Source organism: Lipotes vexillifer, unplaced genomic scaffold, assembly GCF_000442215.2.
Source record: "Lipotes vexillifer unplaced genomic scaffold, Lipotes_vexillifer_v1.1 scaffold1701, whole genome shotgun sequence".
NCBI lineage: Eukaryota > Metazoa > Chordata > Mammalia > Artiodactyla > Lipotidae > Lipotes > Lipotes vexillifer.
The window spans coordinates 90017-109888 of record NW_006794217.1 but is presented as its reverse complement, the minus strand read 5'-3'; the positions used below and the strand labels follow the sequence as shown (position 1 = coordinate 109888).

The 19872-nt window shown below is 57.8% G+C and overlaps 1 protein-coding gene across 1 annotated transcript; it reads right to left on the bottom strand.

Moving 5' to 3' along the window:
* Nucleotides 1–960: 960 nt before the first annotated feature.
* FOXL3 (forkhead box L3) lies at nt 961–13746 on the bottom strand. Its single transcript, XM_007467079.1, has 6 exons — nt 13640–13746; nt 13148–13316; nt 12486–12892; nt 2690–2760; nt 1307–1453; nt 961–1247 (listed from the first exon to the last, which is right to left on the bottom strand). Exons 1-6 carry the CDS (start codon nt 13744–13746, stop codon nt 961–963), a joined length of 1188 nt encoding a protein of 395 aa, XP_007467141.1.
* Between the last annotated feature and the right edge of the window lie 6126 nt (nt 13747–19872).

The window sequence follows — 19872 nt, the reverse complement described above, 5'->3', positions numbered from 1 at the left end:
GGGCTGGGAGGGACGGGGGAGGAGCTTGGCTCAGGGGGAGAGCCCACGTGGGCCTGGAGCACAGCCCACCCTCCCCTCGGTTTCTCTGCTTGTGCCCCAGGTGTCCCGGTGAGACGTTTCTCTAAGTGTTGGTGTAAACGGGGTCTTCTCCATAAAGATGTCAGGAGAACAGGAGTATCAGGTGCTTAGAGAGGCCTGGCCGTTGATAAGCTCGCTTGACTGGTAGAGCCCACCTGCCCCCACCCTGCCTCCCGCACCCAGGCTCCATCATCCACCGCACCAATTTCTTTTCAGGAGGTGGTCCTGGAAGACCGTGGACCCCAAATCTGGGCACCTTTCAGTTGGGGGGCGGGGCCTGGGCCACGGGGCGGGGCTTGGATCTGGGGAGGCCGGGGCCCAGATCGCTACCCTCCCACCCGACACCCTCATCCCAGGCTGCCGCCTTTGTGGACCGGCCCATCCCTGGCTCTCTGATGCCACCTGGTGGCAAGGCGCGGGCGTGCACCCTCTGGGCCTCGCCTGTGAGAGATGCGGATGTCGAGCTTTCAGGCACCCTGAGGCCGATTCGCAGGATCGCAGGTGGGGAGAGGGTGGGGGTGAAGGGGAAGCTGCCCGCTCCACAAAGGCCAGCCTGGCTCAGCTTCCGTGCCCGGAGGGGTCCTTGCCAAGGGCATTGCTACCTGCGGTGTGGAGCCACCTGCGCTGCACCTGGAGAGCTGAGGAGGGCTGTGCACCACCACCCGCTCCCCTCGTTTTACAAAACGAGCTCGGGAGGCCACCGTAGCGCCTCCCACGGGCTGCTGCTACGGGCCCGTCGCCGTCCTGGCGTCCGGGGACAGCCGCGGGGGAAGGTCTGGTCTGTGGGCGGCGCCTGTATTCTAGTGGGGGATACGGGTGAACGCCAAAATATGTTAATACCGTGAATACAACACAACATCATAAAGGATGCTGGGAGTGCCGTTAAAAACCAAGCGAAGGGAGAAGACAGCGCTGCGTGGTTGCTGGCTTGGTCGCGGGCAGGAAGGCCACTGGACTGGCCGCGGCTCCGAGTGGAGACGAGGACCGAGTGGAGACGAGGAGTGAGGACGAGGACAGGGGATCATTCCAGGCCTGGGGACAGCTCTCCAAGGGCGCCGCGTGGCTGGAGCCCAGTGGGCGGGGCAGGGGCGGGGGATGAGCGGAGCGGCCCTTGCCTGGTGGGGGTGAGGGCTGGAGCCGAGATTTGCTCTGGGGGCAAGAGAGCCTGGCTGGGGCAAGGGGGGCGGCAGGGAAAGGGGTGGGCCTGGCGTGTTTCTAGCGGGCCCACTCTGGCGGCAGGTTGGAGGATGGCTGGAGGGGGCCGGCAGCAGGTAGGACACTTGCTGCCTCAAGTAAGCGAGGTGGGGCGAGGTGAGGGGTGTGGGGAGGAGGCTGTACAGAGGAGCCGCGTTCTGCTCAAAGGCTGAAGGTGCTGCTGTGGGCGGAGGCAGGTAGGGTCAAGGCCACCTCCCAGGTGTCAGGCTCGATCACCCACAGGTGTGATGGGCACAGGGCCAGGTGACGTACTGTGCATGGCCCCAGTTTGCGAGCCTCGTGTCACATCTCGTGCATTATCTCATCCACTTGGTGCAATAACTGGGCGTTCTGTGCCTTATCGCTCTTGGTTGGCACGACAGCCCTGTGAGTCAGGACTGTGGCCCCAATCTCGGCACAAGGAAACTAACGCTCAGACAGTGACACACGTGCGGTTTCTGTGACCAGGGGTGCTGAGCAGGGCTCTCACCCATCTTAGGTTGTGTGTGTGCAATTCTAAAATTAAGATATAATCCACATAACACAAAATTCACTGTTGTTTTTTTTTTCTTTCTGTACTCGGGCCTCTCACTGTTGTGGCCTCTCCTGTTGCGGAGCACAGGCTCCGGACGTGCAGGCTCAGCGGCCATGGCTCACGGGCCCAGCCGCTCCGCGGCACATGGGATCCTCCCAGACTGGGGCACGAACCCCCATCCCCTGCATCGGCAGGCGGGCTCTCAACCACTGTGCCACCAGGGAAGCCCCAAAATCCACTGTTTAAAAGTGTACAGTTCAGTGGTTTTTAGCGCATTCACAATGTTGGACAACCATCACCACTATCTAATTCCAGAACATTTTCATCACCTCGAAAAGAAACGCTGCATCCCCAGCCATGGCCCCCACATCCCCCCTCCCTCCTTCCATGGCAACCACCGATTCGCTCTCTGCATCCATGGACCTGCCTGTTCTGGAATCACACAACACACAGCCTGTTGTGATGGCTCCTTTCACTTGGCGTGTGTTCCAGGCTCACTCACGTTGTAGCATCACTTTTCATGGCTGAATAATATTCCATTGTATGGATAGAGCACATTTTGTTCATCCAGTTCATCCACTGGTGGACATGTGGGTGATTTCCACTTTTTGGCTCGTGTGAGTCAAGCTGCCATGAACACTTGTGTACAGGTGTCTGTTTGAGTCCCTGTTTTCCATACTTTGGGTATATTCCTAGGAGCTGAGCATCTTTTCATGAGCTTCTTGGCCATTTGTCCATCGTCTTGGGAGAAATATCTGTCCAGATCCTTGGCCTGTTTTTGAATTGAATTATTTGTCTTTTTATCATTGAATCCTAGATCAGGTTTTAAATCCCACTGCCTCTACCTCTTGGTTGAAATTACCTGGGCTTGCATAAAATTACAGGTTGCTCGGCACACGGTGTTCTCCAGCAGAGAGGAGTGGTCTGGGCCGCAGTGTGGCAGCTGGTGGCACCTTAGGGCCAGGTGAGGGGGACAAGGGGGAGCCAGTGGCTGACAGCCCCCACTCCTTCCCTTTTGACTCCTGCACCCTTAGCACAGGCCCTGGCCCCCAGCCCTGCCCCACCATCGTCCCCTCCCCCAGGACCTGTGACGTGAGCTGCTGGCTGGGTTCCCCTGACCTTTGTAACTGGGGCCTCTGAGGCCTCGGCCTTGCCCCCGCAGAGCTTCCCTGCTCACAGCTACTCCTCTCCCTCCTCAGATGTCCTGGAATCAGGGAGGGCGTCAGCCCCCTGGCACGTGACACACACGGGAGAGGCTGGGGACAAGGGCCCTGCAGCTGCACAGCCGGCGGTGTCCCTGCTCAGCCTCTCACCCACCCCATGACCTTGAGCCCTCACCTGGGGCAGGGAACAGGGGGCTGACGCCCAGGCTGGTGTGAGGCGCGCCTGAGACCAGGCAAGTAACAGGACTGGGACACAGTAAGAACTCAGTATGGACGGTCCTGCCATCACAAAGTTCTCAAATCCTCTTTGGAGGACGCCAGGCCACACAAACAAACAGGCGAACGCGAGGTCTAAGGCTGCGTGTCTGACTCTGCCATGATCTCGCGGAGCCCGGCAGACATTGCCGATGGCTCCCTGGGGTGCACAGAGCAGGACCCGATTTGTGCAGCAGACGTGGGGTAGAATTATAGGCCTGTGTCTGCAGAGAAAGCAGTGTGCGGCGCGGCGCGTGAAGTGTTCCGGGCGGCTGCCTCTGGGGTTTGGGATTGTGACGAAGTGTGTGAGGTGATAAATTGTCCAGAGACACCCACCCCCTTCTTCCCTGGGAGGGTCCTTCCTGGCCCTGGATTTGGGGTCTGGCCACGTGACTTGCCTTGGACACAGGATGTCTGCGGACCTGGTGCCTGCAGAGGACTTGCAGCTGGGCTGCCCTCTCGCACCTCTGCTGCCATCACATCACGGAACGAGCTTCCTCCAGGCGGTCTGAACCCCAGAAAAAATGCAGATGGCAGCCTGAGCCCAGCCTGCCTGGGGGTGGGGCGACACGAGCGCAGTTCAGCTGTGGAGCGTAGCCGATGGCATGTCCAGCTCCGCTCCGCGCTGACTGCTCGAGCTACTGAGTGTCGGGGTGGCTGTTTCTCAGCTTTATTAGGGCAGGAGCTGATGGATACAAAGGGAGAGTAAGCAGGGGGCTCACTTTTTACTTTACATCAAAGTATTTTAAGCAAATATGTTATAGTTTACAATGAAAAGAGGTGTCATATAGAGACCCCCAGGGTGTTGGGGGGGTTGGGTTACATCCAGCAGGCCCCCATGCCCCTAGCTCACTAGTCTGTGAGCTGCTCAGGGCACTTCCCGTCCTTCCTGGCAGCAGCCCCAGCTGAGACCGGCCACCGCGGCTTCGTCACTGGGTAGGGCGCCTGAGATGCTGCTTTAGAAGTGATGGGTCTGGACGGGGAATTAAGCGTTTCCCAACTGGTGGATCTGTTTTGGCAAATAGTCCTTGGCTTTAATTAGTTATATGTGGGAAGTTACTGGGGTTTCTCTGGGTTTCTCCTCCATGCTGAGAGCTGAAGGATGTGCCTCCAGGTGAGAAGTCACACCTGGAATTCAAGGTCGGCTGGGGGCGTTGGCACTTCTCTGCTACCTCTAAGTAGACTGATCAGGAAAAAAGGAACAATGTCAGGAATGAGAGAGGCGACATCCTTGCAGAGTCTATGATTATTAAGAGGATACAAAAGGGAATATTAGGAACCATTTTTATAAATCAGACAACATATATGAAGTGGACAAATCCCTTAAAAATCGGAAACCACCACAGCTTATTAAAGAATAGATAGCCTGAATAGCCCTATATCTGTTAAATAAATCAAGTTAGTAGCTTAAACCCTTCCCTCACAGAAAACTCATGTGGCTTCACTGGTGAATTCTACTAAAATTTAAATTCTACACCAATTCTCCATGAAATTGAGGAGGTGGGAATATTTTCAAACTCATCCTACAAGACCAGATCAGCATTACCTTGAAACCAAAGCCAGACCATGTCCTTAGAGGAAAACTGCACCCCAATTTCTCTTATAAACAGAGATAAAAAGTCTAAACAAAAAAAACAAATTGAATCCAACATATATAAAAAGAAAAATATATAATGACCAGTGGAGTTTATCCCAGGAATGCAGGGATGATTTAACATTGGCAGTCAATGCAATCAACCGTATTAACAACATAAATTTGACGGAATCCAATATCCATTCCCGGTAAGAACTCTCAGCAGAGACTAGGGAAAAACAAATTTCCTCAACCTGATAAACAACATCTATTCGCAAAATAAATGTAAATAAATTTACAGCTGGGTTCGCACATCACAGTGGAAGGTGGAATTCTTTCCCCTCAAGGATACCCACTCTTGCCACTTCCGTTCAGCGTTGCACCGGAGGTTCTACCCAGTGCAGAAGAGCAAGGAAATAAGGCCCATCCGGATTGGAAGCCACGAGACAAAACTCGTAATTTATTCACCGAAGACATGGCCATCCACGCAGAAAATCTGATGGAAACTACAAAAAGCTAGTAAGTGAGTTTAGCAAGGTTTTGGAATTCAAGGTCAATATACAGGAATTAATTGTATTTCTTTAGACTACCAACAAGCAATCAGACCTTTAAAATTTAAAAATACAATTCATAGTAGTATCAAAAATATGAACTACTTAAGATGTCAGTTTTCCCGCAATTGATCTATGGCTTCAACACTATACTAATCCATCCCAGCAGGTTTCTCGTAGCAATTCACAAACTGATTGTAAAATTTATTTGGCATTTCAAAGGCTCTAGAATAGCCCAACCAACTTTGAAAAAGCAAAGCAAAGTTGTGAGACTAACACTCCACACCTTCCATATGTATTTTAAAGCTATAGCCATAGATACAGCGTGGTATTTGTACCGAATAGACGAGCAGATCAATGGAACAGAACAAGAGTTTAGAAATAGACCCATACACGGACAACTGATTTCCAACAGAGACATCAAAATAATCCCACAGGGAGAGGGAATTAATGGTGCTGAAATGACCCTATGGGGAAAATAAACTTTAACACATTCCTGATGCCATACCCAAAGCTTAATTCAAGATGGAGCGTATAACTATGTGTAAAGTATAATACTGTGAGCTTCCAGACCAAAGTGTAATATAAGACGTTTATAACCTGGGGTTACAGGAAGTGCAGTGGGGAAGGTTCCTGGATGAGGCAGCCTGGGCACAAACACGGGTTAGCAAGGCTGAGAGCGAAGGCGCCCAAGGGGAGGGCCTGATGTTTGGCTCTTTACAGGGAGCACAGAGCCAGGCAGCCAGGCACACTCAGCTCGGAAAGCTGGCAACTCTCGGCTCTGGGTGGGCGGGCAGGACATGGTCATGGTCTCTTGAGGCAGAGAGAGGGGAAGGGGCCTCTTTTATTTACTGCAGTTGTAGAAATGCTAAAAAATGAAGAATTATTTTTTTTAAATGGAGTAACTGGCCAAACAGGGCTGTGAGGTTTTTTTTTTTTTTTTTTTTTTTTTTTTTTTGCGATATGTGGGCCTCTCACTGTCGCGGCCTCTCGCGTTGCCGGACGCGCAAGCTCAGCGCCCACGGCTCACGGGCCCAGCCGCTCCGCGGCACGTGGGATCCTCCCGGACCCGGGCACGAACCCGTATCCCCTGCATCGGCAGGCAGACTCCCAACCACCGTGCCACCAGGGAAGCCCCGGGCTGTGAGTTTTAAGAGTAGTTTTTTTTTTTTTTTTGCGATATGTGGGCCTCTCACTGTCGCGGCCTCTCGCGTTGCCGGACGCGCAAGCTCAGCGCCCACGGCTCACGGGCCCAGCCGCTCCGCGGCACGTGGGATCCTCCCGGACCCGGGCACGAACCCGTATCCCCTGCATCGGCAGGCAGACTCCCAACCACCGTGCCACCAGGGAAGCCCCGGGCTGTGAGTTTTAAGAGTAGTTTTTTTTTTTTTTTTGCGATATGTGGGCCTCTCACTGTCGCGGCCTCTCGCGTTGCCGGACGCGCAAGCTCAGCGCCCACGGCTCACGGGCCCAGCCGCTCCGCGGCACGTGGGATCCTCCCGGACCCGGGCACGAACCCGTATCCCCTGCATCGGCAGGCAGACTCCCAACCACCGTGCCACCAGGGAAGCCCCGGGCTGTGAGTTTTAAGAGTAGTTTTTTTTTTTTTTTTGCGATATGTGGGCCTCTCACTGTCGCGGCCTCTCGCGTTGCCGGACGCGCAAGCTCAGCGCCCACGGCTCACGGGCCCAGCCGCTCCGCGGCACGTGGGATCCTCCCGGACCCGGGCACGAACCCGTATCCCCTGCATCGGCAGGCAGACTCCCAACCACCGTGCCACCAGGGAAGCCCCGGGCTGTGAGTTTTAAGAGTAGTTTTTTTTTTTTTTTTGCGATATGTGGGCCTCTCACTGTCGCGGCCTCTCGCGTTGCCGGACGCGCAAGCTCAGCGCCCACGGCTCACGGGCCCAGCCGCTCCGCGGCACGTGGGATCCTCCCGGACCCGGGCACGAACCCGTATCCCCTGCATCGGCAGGCAGACTCCCAACCACCGTGCCACCAGGGAAGCCCCGGGCTGTGAGTTTTAAGAGTAGTTTTTTTTTTTTTTTTGCGATATGTGGGCCTCTCACTGTCGCGGCCTCTCGCGTTGCCGGACGCGCAAGCTCAGCGCCCACGGCTCACGGGCCCAGCCGCTCCGCGGCACGTGGGATCCTCCCGGACCCGGGCACGAACCCGTATCCCCTGCATCGGCAGGCAGACTCCCAACCACCGTGCCACCAGGGAAGCCCCGGGCTGTGAGTTTTAAGAGTAGTTTTTTTTTTTTTTTTGCGATATGTGGGCCTCTCACTGTCGCGGCCTCTCGCGTTGCCGGACGCGCAAGCTCAGCGCCCACGGCTCACGGGCCCAGCCGCTCCGCGGCACGTGGGATCCTCCCGGACCCGGGCACGAACCCGTATCCCCTGCATCGGCAGGCGGACTCCCAACCACTGCGCCACCAGGGAGGCCCCAAGAGTAGTTTTAATGCTTACATTTAACAATGTTAAATACCGACTGCAAAGCATCATCTCATTTGGAGATAATATAGAAAGTGTACCTGTAGCCCTTCGCAGATGTGAGGCCTGGAGCCCCGACATCCCGCCACGGCTCAGGCCCTGCACTCGATCCTGCCTGTCAGAGGCTGCCTGGAGGCCCTGGGGAAGGTCTTGGCCCCATTTGGAGTGTCCTGTGTGAGGCTGGCAGCCACAGGCAGACAGAAGGCACTGGGGCCTCGACCGAGCAGGGCAGGAAACAGGCTGCATGAGGAGGTCTTGGGGAGGAAGGCGTCTGCTGAGCTTTCTGTCAGGCTCCTCAGGGACGATCCCAGGATGCATGTGCTCTCGGGCCATTTGGAAAGTTCTCGTGGCCTGACCCCGTGTTTGTGACGCATCCTGGATGTCCTCAGCACCAGCAGACTCGCGCCTGAGCGCTGGGCACACGCTCCCACCTGGGAGGCAGCAGAGACTTGCGTCTGGAGTGAGGGGCCATCAGTCTGGGGATGTTACGGACGTGATTTTTCTGAGGTTCCGTGAGCAAGTGCCCAGTGCTTGGTCCTGCTCCAAGTTATGCCTCCATCAGTGTTAAAAGGCATTTGACATTTCCTTTTGATTTATGCACCAACCTTTACAACCATCAGCTCTGATCATGTTCATCAGCTGTGGTTGCCCCTACTCTGAGAGCATGTCTCACCTCGTCCTGCTGAGCGGCTCCAGCAAATGGGGCTCACCACGGAGACCCCAGTGGGACCCGCACCAGCCACTCCACAGAGGAGCTGTTCCTGCAAGACCTGGGGAGCTCCCAGGCACCTTTGCTTTGCATACACGTTTCTTGGCACAAAAAGGACCGGAAAAGATGTTGATGTGACACACACTCACGAGTGTACACTAGTATGTGCACACACTCTTGTGTGCACACCCATCTGAGCACACTTGCAGGTGTATGCTCTGCTCAACCATGTGCACACACAATGTACACTCATTCACACCCACACGTGCACACTCACCAGGGCTCACAGAAGCACACCTGGGAGACACACACACATGGCCCGTGCACACCCAGCGTTCAGACACACACAGAGCACCCCAAGTGGGAGACCCTCTCTGCTCCCAGTGACCAGGGCCCAGGGCAGACAGGACTTCCCATCACACCCGGTGGACACAGCGATCCCACTGACGGTGCCCTTGGCCTGGACCAGTATCTGAGGGAGGCGACGTGCTGAGCCCCTGACCCGCCCCCGCAAAATGCACCAGGCCTTCCTCCTGTGTCCCTCCTCTGGCTGAAATGCCAGGCTCCCTGCGTGTGGATGGAGTCCAGGCTCCAGTGCCCCAGAACCAGTGGCGTGGCCTCCTCAGGCTTCTTGTGGGGAGCCGACCCTCCTGTCTCCGTCACCTGAGTGAGGCTCTGTCATCCAGGATGCCCGTAAGTGGGTGGGGCAGGGGCAGGCGGTGTCACCCTCAGGAGCCTGGCCTCTCAAGCCTCGGGCTTTGCTGCGCCCGCCACGTCTCCCCCACCGAGAGGCCCCAGGACTTGCGGTCTGTGGCTCCCCATCTACATTTGAAGGGATGGAGACGGGTATGAAGCAATTAATGGCAGGAATGGTTATGGATCCCCTCACCATCTGGAGCCCAGTGCTTTTCGTGGGCGTCTGAAGACACAGCTGGTCTGAACTCCCTCTTCTTGCCCCCAGCTCAGGGACAAAGAGTGTGGTCTCTTGGATCGTGGGGCCCTGGGCTTGGCAGGGCAGGGGGCACACATCGGCTGCCCCAGTGGACGGCGGGCTCCTGGGTGAGAAGTGTGGACGGAAAACCACCACGTGATGGGCAACAGGGTGAGGGCTGGGCAGGAACCCGGGAAGGGAGTGCCCGTCCTCCCACCTCCCCACTCGCATCCTGCAAAGAGCCAAGCAAAGTCGGACGGGGAGCTCCAAAGTTCCCACCCCATTTCCGCTTTTTGAAAACGGCACAGCCGCGCAACCTCTCTCAGTTTATTATAAATCTAATACTGTGAGTTTCAGCTGAGTGAACTCACGTCTTGTTTGGACTCTGGGCCTGAAGTCGCCTAAAGCTGGGGAAACGTAATTGCACAGCCGCACGTGAGGACAGTTAATTTGTCCTCAGCGGCAGCCTGACGAGCTGTGCCTTCGGTTCTGGGGAATCGGTTTCTCCAGAAATGCAAGGCCCATTTACATAAGATGCACTTGGTATTTTTAATGGGATGAAAACAGCAATTTTGCAAATGTTTATGGACTGTTAATTTGGCCGAACGCAGAAGCGAATCCAGGTAACAGACTGTCCTTCCTGGGTTCCTCCTGAAGTCAGGCCTGGGGGCCTCACACCAGGCTGACCCCCGTGGTGGGGGGCGAGGGAAGTGCTGACTCCCCCCTGACTAGGGGGGGGCGGGCGGAAGGTTAGTCTGCTCAGGGGTCCACACCCTCGAATTCCCAGATTTGGGTCCCTGGCACTTGCTCAGGGGTCAAACGCTAGTGGATGCAGTGAGTGGTTGGAGGGGCCCGGAGTGTGATTACCTCTAACGTCCTGGCCAGAGGGTGTTACCTCCTTCTCAGTCAGGCATCCTGGGCACTTGGAGTGGGGTGGGGGGGGCCCAGGACCTGCCCCCCTGAACCTCAGTTTCCCCATCTGTGAAATAGAGCTGTGTGTCTGCCTGTCCCTGCTCACAGGGCTGCTGGAGCTGGCAGGACAAGGCCACTCGTGTTTACATATAGGTTTGGCAGTCGAGGGCCCTGGAGAGGGGAGCCACCCCTGTGGGGTGGCCCTGTGGGGATGAGGGGATGCCGCCAGAGGGGGCATCCACCCTCCCCTTGGTTGTCATTACCCTGTCCTCCCCTCACCCCTGCAGCACCCAGCTTGGGCGGAGGCCCCTCGCTCGGCCGGCTGCTCTGAACAGGGACACCCCACGGTCCATGGGCGGGAGGCCACACAGGCCGGGAACCTGCTCTGCACAGTGGCAGTTCGCACGCGTCTCCCACACGCAGCCCCCCGACTTTGCTAATGGAAACCTGGTGATCCATGACGCGTGTGGCAGACATCTGCTTGGGGTAATGTGCTGGTGATGTACGTATCGGTGATCAATCAGCGGATTTGCAAGAGAGGCATAAAGTGTTTAATTATAATTGCGTTGGGCAGGTGTGGCTGGTGGAGGCGACATTTGAATAGGTCAGGCCAGCCCTCGCCCCGCTGTGTTGTTGGGGATTAAATGCCATTCACTCTGAGGGCTGGGAGGCTTTCTGAAGTCGCAAGGTGTCACACGCTGGCAAATTGAAAATGTCCCTTTGCTTCTAAAAACATGATTGATATCCTTTGCAAAACAAATGCTACACCTCACAGTACACAGGTCTCGCGGCCCGGTGCCGCCCCGTGGCTGTGGCCACCGTGGGCCTTTGCCCAGGAACGTGTGCAGGGAGGCCTCCTTCCCCTCCAAGGCTGGTGCCTCCAGATTGTCTGCTCAGGGCAAAGGGTCTTTCCATCTCCGTGAGGCTTGATCACCAGAACGAAACTCAGGAAGAGAACTCGAAAGATAAAATGAAACATTATTTGCTCAGTTGGTAGCAGAAAAATATATCTTCAGATACTCTATATGCCGTATACTGGTGTATAGAACCACCTGTATCCTGTCACGATCTGAATTACACCTGGTATAATTTAAAATGATGCTTTCGGCACAACTGACAAGGAGGTATAAGTAAGAGGAATGAGACAGACATAACACATGCCCACGAGGCACACGCATGCACACATGCATGTGACCACGGCATGGAGGAAGCCGTATGTTAGCAGCCTGACCCCGGAGTCACACGCCTGCGTCCTAGACCTGGGCCTGCTGTGCTGCAGGTCCCCGACTTGTAAATGGGATGAGGGGAACAGGGCTGGGGTGCTGGCCAGTGGACAGTTGGCACTGGGGGCTCAGCACTGTGCCTGGCCAGCCCTGAGAGCCCACAGACACTGGCTGCTTCCCCAGCAAAGAGTTCTGGCCGTGGGTGTTCGCGAAGGCGCAGTGATCTCCACGTTACAGACCCTGGTCCTCTCCCATTGACAGAGGCTGCCTTTGGCAGCCTGGCCAGGCCGAGAGGACACTGGCAGAGCGAGTGGGCACATCACCGCCAGGGCCCATCTCTGGAGTCAGGGCTCGGCACCTCACATGAGTAATCCCCCTCTTCTCAAAACCACCCAGAAGGAACACGTGGGGTTTCTATTTACAGGGCGGGTGAAGGAAGGAATTCTGTTATTTAATGAAATGCCCAGCCTTCTGAATCAGGCGCGAAGCTGAGTGTAAGCGTGTATTTTGCATGATTCGGCCTGTCTAGCGGCTGCCTACCTTCATCTACCCCCAGCCCCAGTTTCTCCGAGTCCGATAAAGCAAGACTGTAGTTCCCAGTCGAGACAGCAAACCCTTAAGTCGTCAAACGGGCACCCGATGGGTTTCATCTGAAGGGATAAAGCCACAATATGGAAATGAGTGCCTTTCATCAGATCGCCTTCTTTCCCTCCAACCTAGGCTGGTTTCAGCGTTGAGCCTGAGTCTGTGGAAGTTTGTGGGATGCGGCAGAACCTCACTTCTCCACTTGAGGTGGGCCAAAACCATCCAGAAGACCCCAGGCTGATTGGCTGCCAGCCCCGGAGGCGGAGCAGCCTCAGCCCCTCTCACATCGTCCAAAGGTGAAGGTTCATTTGCCGGGCCTCCAGCCGCGGGTACCTGCCCTCCTGCGCGTAGGGCGACCTGAGCCCGGGAAAGGGGTCGGGGGTGGAGAGGATGTGGTCGATGCTGAACTTGATGCCCCTGTGTGCCTCCCTCCCCAGGGCGGCGGGGCTGGCTGGGGTTGGGGCCTCGCGGCGGGGGACGGGGCTCCCCCTCGCAGTGGCCGGCTCAGGGGGACCCCGGGGCGCTTCCGCTTCTGCCGCGCGCGTCCCCCTCGCCTCCTCGAGTTTGGGGCCGCGCCGCCGCCGCCTCCGCCTGTAGTTGCCGTTCTCGAAAAGGTCCAGTAGCGACTCGCAGCCGCCGGCGAAGGTCCAGTAGTTGCCTTTGCCCTTCTCGTGGCCATGGGTCCGCGGCACCTGTGCGAGCGAGGGGCTCAGCGCCCGGCTGGCTCCCAGGTGCGACCCGCCCGCCGTGAGCGCTCACTCAGGGCCGCTTAGGGTGAGCCCTGGGCAGCCCTGGAACGACGCGCCCGGACCTGGGGCTTGGGGGTGTCGCCCGGTGAGCCGGTACACCCCCGCTCCCCCCGCCGGTCAGGGATGACTTGGTCCAGGTGTCGCCAGACCTAGGACCCTCAGGGGCCGCTCGGGAGCGGGGGAGGGGAAGGGGCTCACCTTGACAAAGCAGCTGTTGAGGGACAGGTTGTGGCGGATGGAGTTCTGCCAGGCGCGCTGGTTGGCGCGGTAATAGGGGAACTTGCGCGTGATGAAGTCGTAGATGCCCGACAGGGTCACCTTGCCCGTCGGGCTCTGCTGAATGGCCATGGCGATCAGCGCGATGTAGCTGCAAACAGGGGCGCTCAGGCCAGGCGGGCGCCGGAGGCGGGACCCCGGAGCGAGTCTGGAGTCTCCCCCGCCTGCCCTTCCCGGCCGGACCCGCTCTGCTCTGCCTTCCCCCAGGGCGCTGAGAACTCCCAGCGCCGCTCTGCGCAGACCCCAGAAGCTCTGCCTCACACCTGGGGGGTCCCCGGGGAGGGTGGAGAACCTTCTCGGCTGCCTCCAGACGTGCGGACGAGAAGAGACCCCTCCCTCATCCCAGGCGGGTCTTGGCCCCCTCGCGGAGGAAGGCCGCTGTCCCCTGCGGCCCCGCCCCGGCTCCGCGGTCACCTGTACGCCGGCCGCGTGAGCCGCTTCTCCTCGTCCGAGCTGCCCGCGGGGTAGTCGTCGGCGTCGTAATTGAAGCAATTGTAGGGATACTGCGAGCTGTCAAACATCGTGGAGCGCCGGACGCCTGCGGGGCCGCCGCTGCTGCCGCCTCCTCCGCGCCGCCCGCCGGCGCTCCAGGTCTGCGCGGAGGTTCTCGCTGGCGCGGCGCAGCAGCGTCTGAACTGCCGGCTGCAGTTCCCAGCTGAGCTGGGAAGCCGGGTTTCTGGGGTCCCCCGCCCGCCCCCACCCCGTCCTCTCGCATCCAATCCCGGAGCGGGGGAGGCCCCAGTCACCGGTAGAGCGTCCGAGGGGAGCAGAGCGGGCTCGCGGTGGGCCTCTGACCAGCGGCGGGAGGAGGGAGCCGCGCGCTGGGTGGACCGACGGGCGGGGCGCCCACCGTCACCACTCTGGCCTGATGGACCTCGCGCTTCCCGCGCCGGCCCCAGACTTCAGGGCAGAGCTCGCTGGGTCCCCCAAGCCTGGGCGCACCCCGAGACATGTAGGTTCTTCCCTGGCTCCTGGATCCCCATAGTGGGCTCCTGCGCTACCAGGAGCCAGGCCACAGAGAGGGCGGGGGCTATCGCCCCTCCCCACCAGGCTCTGCACCTCCGGCCTGCAGCCCCAGAGCAGCAGTGGTCCAGGGTGTGTCCTGCCTGGACACTGGATCAGAGCCAGGCCAGAGACACAGGGTCCAACACATCCTCCAGCGCCCTGTGTCCCCGACGCACTGTCTCTCACTGTCCCCTCCTCCAGGGGCCCGGGGCGGGGCTCTGAGCCCAGTGGCCACCTGCCCTGCAACCGGCTCCTGCGGCCTGGGGTGAAGAGCTTGCACTTCTCATCAGCCAAAAGCCACCACTTCACTGGCCCCTTCTGTTGGGACTGGGCCACTGCTGGGGGCACGTGGGAGAGAAGACAGGGGTAGGACGCTTTAGGAAGAAGTGAGGTGGGATCTTAAGGCGGCCCCTTTGTTTCAAGTTGGACGCGCCACCCAAAGGCATTTCCGTGAATAATCTGCAGAATTCCGGCCACGAGCCCTGTCTGTGAGTCTGCCCGAGGCCAGGACACCTGGATCGTCTTCCAGAAGATTTCGCCTTCAAAGCTGCACCTGTAGCTCTGAAATGACCTGTGCTCAGTCCAGCCCGTTGGCCCAGGAGGGCCTGCTGCTGCCCACCTTGCTGAAGGGGAGTGGTCGCCTGCTGCGGTGGGGTGTGTCCAGGACCTGGGGCCACCGGGGCGGCTCCGCCAGCACCCTTCCCGCTCTGGCTGCTGTCCGGGTGGGATCTGAGGTGCACTCGGGCTCAGATGCATTCATTGGCTCCGGCTTCCTCTCTGCCACGTGTCAAAATTTAAAATGCTGGAGCGTGGGAACGTAAACCGGTACAGCCCTTGGGAAAACATTTTGGTTGTTTCTTTAAAAACTAAACTTGCAACTACCATGGGACCCGGCAGTTGCACTCTTGGGCATTTATCCCAAGTGAAGACTCAACTTCACACAAGCACTTGTGACACGTGTTCATAGTGGCTTTATTCCTCTTTTCCCCAAACTGGAATCAGCCCAGATGTCCTTCAACAGGGAAGCATTGGACAAGCTGCGGTCCAGCCACATCATGGACACCACCAGCAGCACAGAGGGACCAGCGGCTGATACAGCTGAGACCTGGGTGAAGCTCTGACAGAGGCAGGTCTGCACAGTGAAAATAGCAGGACTCCTACCCTCACAGCAGTAAAACCAGAGCTCTGCACAATCATGACTCTTCTTGAATCTGTCAGAGAACTAAGGTTTCAGGGCAACCTGCAAGCCCAGGGGAACAGGCCCGTCAGAGGAGAGCGGGTCTGAACGCCCACTTACCTGCAGCAGGTTGGGGGACAGGATGGTGAGTTGCTGAAGCCATGCGAGTGCTGGCGGGAGAGCCCAGAGACCCGGACAGGACAGCTGGAAGCACGTTCTGTTCTCTCGTGGACCGGCTCTCTCGTGGACCTCACTGGATGCACGGGAGGAAGAGAGAGAGCAGGGGACCGTCTGGAAAGGTCTCCTGCGTGCCAGGCCTGCGGGTGGGGAATCGCACAGCTCCCTCCCGGAACCAAACAGAGTCTGCCCAGGGAAGGTGGCAGCCGGCTGTCGCCCCGTCCCAGAGGTGCTGCAGGTCCTGAGACAGGGAGGGGCCTCTGGAGCATTAGAGAGAGCGGACGGTGGAGGGAACAGCTGTTTGCTCACTGGTTTAATTGAAGAGAAAGTGAAGTCTGGTTGGTTAGGAAACCTTCCGAACGTGTTTTGGTTTCTCAGGCTTCTGGAGCGTGCTTGACTTACTTCTGAAAATAACATTAATTTGGGGCCCGGCAGTGAGAAGGAAGGTTTCTCTGGTCTTTAAGCCAAAAATTCCCTCCCAATACCACGAATACTGGCGGCACCAGCTGCAGTCATAGGCCAGCAGTGTTCTAAGGTTCTTTTTGCTTTTTATGCTCACTCACTTCTCAGGACCATCCTGTGAGTCAGGCCTTTTGTTTACTCCCATTTACCCGGACGGAGAGGGCAAACAGCTCACCCGAAATCACAGCACTCGTGTGGGGTAGAGCAGGATTTGAACCCAGGCCCTTCAGGAAAGGATGTGACCGCAGTTCCAGGTCTTGGGAGGTGGCCTGCGGGAGCTTGCATGCCTGTCCACCGGGAGGCCTATACGCAGATGTGGGAGACCAGCCAGAGGGGGCTGCAGCCTCTTTGGGGACAGTCCTGGACCCCAGCAGCCCTCACCCAGCATGTCTGACGCAGAAACGTCACAAACGGTACAAGAGGAGGGTATGGGGGAAGACGGGACTCACGTGATCCCTATAGTGTCTTATAAGTTACTCATACGCTTTTTTTTTTTTTTACATCTTTATTGAGGTATAATTGCTTTACAATGGTGTGTTAGTTTCTGCTTTATAACAAAGTGAATCAGTTATACATACACATATGTTCCCATATCTCTTCCCTCTTGCGTCTCCCTCCCTCCCAACTCATACGCTTTTGTGTTTTGTAGTTAAAAGCTGTGTTTGTTACAGAAAGTTTATAAAGTAGAGAAAGGTGAAAAAATAAAAATCCTCACACATGGCAGCTCTCCCCCTTCACAATAGGTCCAGGGAGAGGGACAGGAGCCCAGGGTGTCCTGTAGCCCAGGTTTGGCCGTGACCGGCTACCACTCACGTATCCTATTGGCCTCAAAGACAATTTGGGCACCAGGTGGCGGGGGCTCACCCGGCATGAATAGCAGGATGTGTGGACCCCTGGGGGCCTGCTTGGGGGCTGCTACCACACACGCGGAATTGGGAACCCTCGACCCCAACGGCGGGGACTGCATGGGGTCTGCAGAGGTTCAGAAAGGCTGGAACGATGGACTGGGCCAGCCTGGATGCAGGGCCGGGAGGGCTGTGCCTCTGTGGAAGCTGACCGTTTCCGTGTCAGGGGAGCAGGCCAGGGCGGAGGGGGCCGAACCAGGCAGAGCTGCCGGCCTGTACGTGCTGGAGCTGTGCTCCTTTTTGTCCTCACGTGGCTCCCAGTTTAGTGAGAAGTGGACACTGGCCAGATGACCTCAGAAACACATGATCTGACATGGGGGGGGGCGTCCATGGGAGAATGCACTTAGGTCACCCAGGCTAAAGGCTAGGAAACCTTCCAGGATGAGATGTTTCAGCAGCACTTGGAATAAGAATGAATGAAATAAGGGTGGAGCGTGGGCAGACAGCTCCAGGGTGGAAGGCTGCGCCAAGACCCAGGGGCACCATGGAGGTGGTGCTTTAGAAGCTTCCGGAAGGCCAGAGCACTGCAGCCCTCCAGATGCATCCCATATTCTTCTTTGCTGTTGGAAGTTCGCATCAGTACAGAGCTTGTATTCAGCACTCGCTGAAGGACCCACCGACTCTGTAGGTATTTTTGGGCCCAGGCACTGTACTAGGTCCTGGAAAACAGGGGACCAAGGTCGACAGCCCCCTCACCCGGGCTCTGAGCCTGGCCTGGGGGGCCGGTGGGGCCACCCTGAGCCCCTGGACACTGAAAGGACAGGCTGGCCTTGTTGGGGCCTGGGTAGCCACTGGCAGGGCTTGCTGATGGTCTGGCTGGCTGAGGGACCCATCTGCCAGGCAGCTGAGGGTCTTTGTACCCCCTCTGCTTCTGAGGTGTTGGATTCTGATCCTGAGGACCTAGGGGACTTCTGAGGCCAGACTCTGGTCATCTCTGCCCTGGGGAGGCTGGTCTTGCTTTTCTCAGGTTCTCCTCTAGATGGTGCAAGGGGACCAGACATGGGCTGTGTCCCCAGCGCAGGCCTCCCAGGGGCCCCCAGGACGGCAGTGACCACAGGAATACATCCAGCTGAGTGTAGCTGGGGTGCTGCGACCTGCAGCAGGGACGGGACAGAGCACAGGCCTTGGGCAGGGCTGGCTGCCTGGAGCCGCCACAGCAGCCTAGCGGGGCTGCCCTGGGCCTGGTGTGCACCCCACAGACCCCGCACTGCAGCTGGCCCCGAGGCCCCCTCATCCGGTGACCTCTCCCCACTTATCCCATCAAAGCCGAGAGGCCGGGAGCTGCCCCTCCCCTTGGGGACGGGATGGACACTGTTCCCAGGCCCTGGCCAGCCCACATCCCGGTTCCCGAAAGCCAGCTCCGAGAAGACTAAGAAAGACCCCTCTGTGCGGTGGGGACCCCTCCCACAGGGGCTTTGGAACTCTGCTCTCCTGATGAAGGTGAGGTTCATTCAAGCCCCCTCCGGTCCCCCAGGCCAAGGCTCCTGAGGCGTCTCTGCTCACCGGCTTTTGTCATGGTCCCCTTGGGTGGGGGGGACATTGACTTGAGGGAGAGTTTCCTGTGAGGGCTGAGCAGGACCTCGGAGGGTAGCCTGGGGGCCGCTGCGTCCGGCTTCCTGGGGAGCCTGCACCTCTGGACATGGCCTCTGGGGGACTGGCCCCGGGAATGTGCACTTTTGATTTGCTCCAGGCGGGGAGGCAGCGGGGTGGGCCAGGGCCCTCTGCCAGCCCCCTCCTCGGGCCTCCCTGCCCTTCATCCGCCTCAGGCTTGTGGGTGGGGCCCGGGAGTGAGGGTGAGCCCACCACCTGAATCCCCAGAGCCCCAGTGACACACTCCGTCCCTCGGGCCCACAGGGCAGGGGTCGTGCACGCGCCCCCATCTATATAGTGATTTATTTGTTCATTTACTTGTTTGAATTCAGGAAGTGGTCTCTGCCCTCAGAGAGGTTGCCTCCTGCCTCTTGATTCTCCACAACCAGGCCCCAGGCCGACTGAAGGAGGGTTTTTGTTTTGATTTCCCCCCAGTTTGTCTTTTTAATCATGTTTGAATTCTTAACCCTTTCTCCTCAGCCCTGTGGCAGGTGCTGTCCTACTGTGGACCAAGCAGGCTGCCTGACTCTTGTGGGGAAGCAGGCTTTCACCTGGAGGAATTTAACCGAAAACCCTTTCTTTCGTCCTGTTCCCGGCTTCCTCCACCACCCGCGCCCCCTCAGCCCCTCCCTCTTCAGATCTGGGTCCTGAACACCACACGCTCCCGCATTCATTCAGGAAAGTCCCTTTACCTGTCTGGGCCTCGGTTTAGATGGTGAAAATGGGCACAATGGAATTCGGATTTTACCTGCACAGCTGTCGTGAGTAGCACACGGGACAAGGCAGGAGGGCCCTGGGCTGGTGGCGTGCGGTCTCGCGGGGCTCACAGCTCAGGCCCTGCCCCCATCTCTCCTCCCATCCAGCCCCTTTACCTGCTGTTTGAATTTGCATCAAAGTAATAGATAAACACAGTTTTAAAAGTCAAATAACACTACAGATCAGATCATGGACAAGAGCAGACCCCTGCCCACCTCACCCCTGTTCCGGAAGCAAAGACCCAGAGAAATCACTTTCTGTAAGTCTCCCTGGCTGTGCTGTCTTTTGCCTCGTTTGCGCATCACCTCCATGTTTCTAAATGACAGGCTTTTTAAGTTTTACAAAATACCTACCAACTTCCTACCTGAGAGAGGCCCAGCCCCTCCCAATTCAGTTGCATCACATTTTCCCTTTGGGGAAACAGTGCTGATTGCTGACAGGGCCATGTCTGTGAACCTCATCATGGCCGAGCCAGACTGTCCTGGACTGCGCTTCCTTCCTTGTGTGACTGTCTCCCGGAGGTAACCTGTCTCACAGCTGCCGCTCTAGGCCTGTCCTCACCCTGACGAGGCCAC

Excerpts from the sequence above, each read along its gene's own strand:
- FOXL3 (XM_007467079.1), bottom strand. The coding sequence starts at position 13,746 with ATGTTTGACAGCTCGCAGTATCCCTACAATTGCTTCAATTACGACGCC. Across the intron at positions 2,761-12,485 it reads AACCTTCACCTTTGGACGAT|GTGCCACCAGCTGCCACACT; the intron begins GTGAGAGGGGCT and ends CCTGGCCCTAAG. Across the intron at positions 1,454-2,689 it reads CACCGTGTGCCGAGCAACCT|CAGCACCTTCAGCCTTTGAG; the intron begins GTAATTTTATGC and ends CTCCGCCCACAG.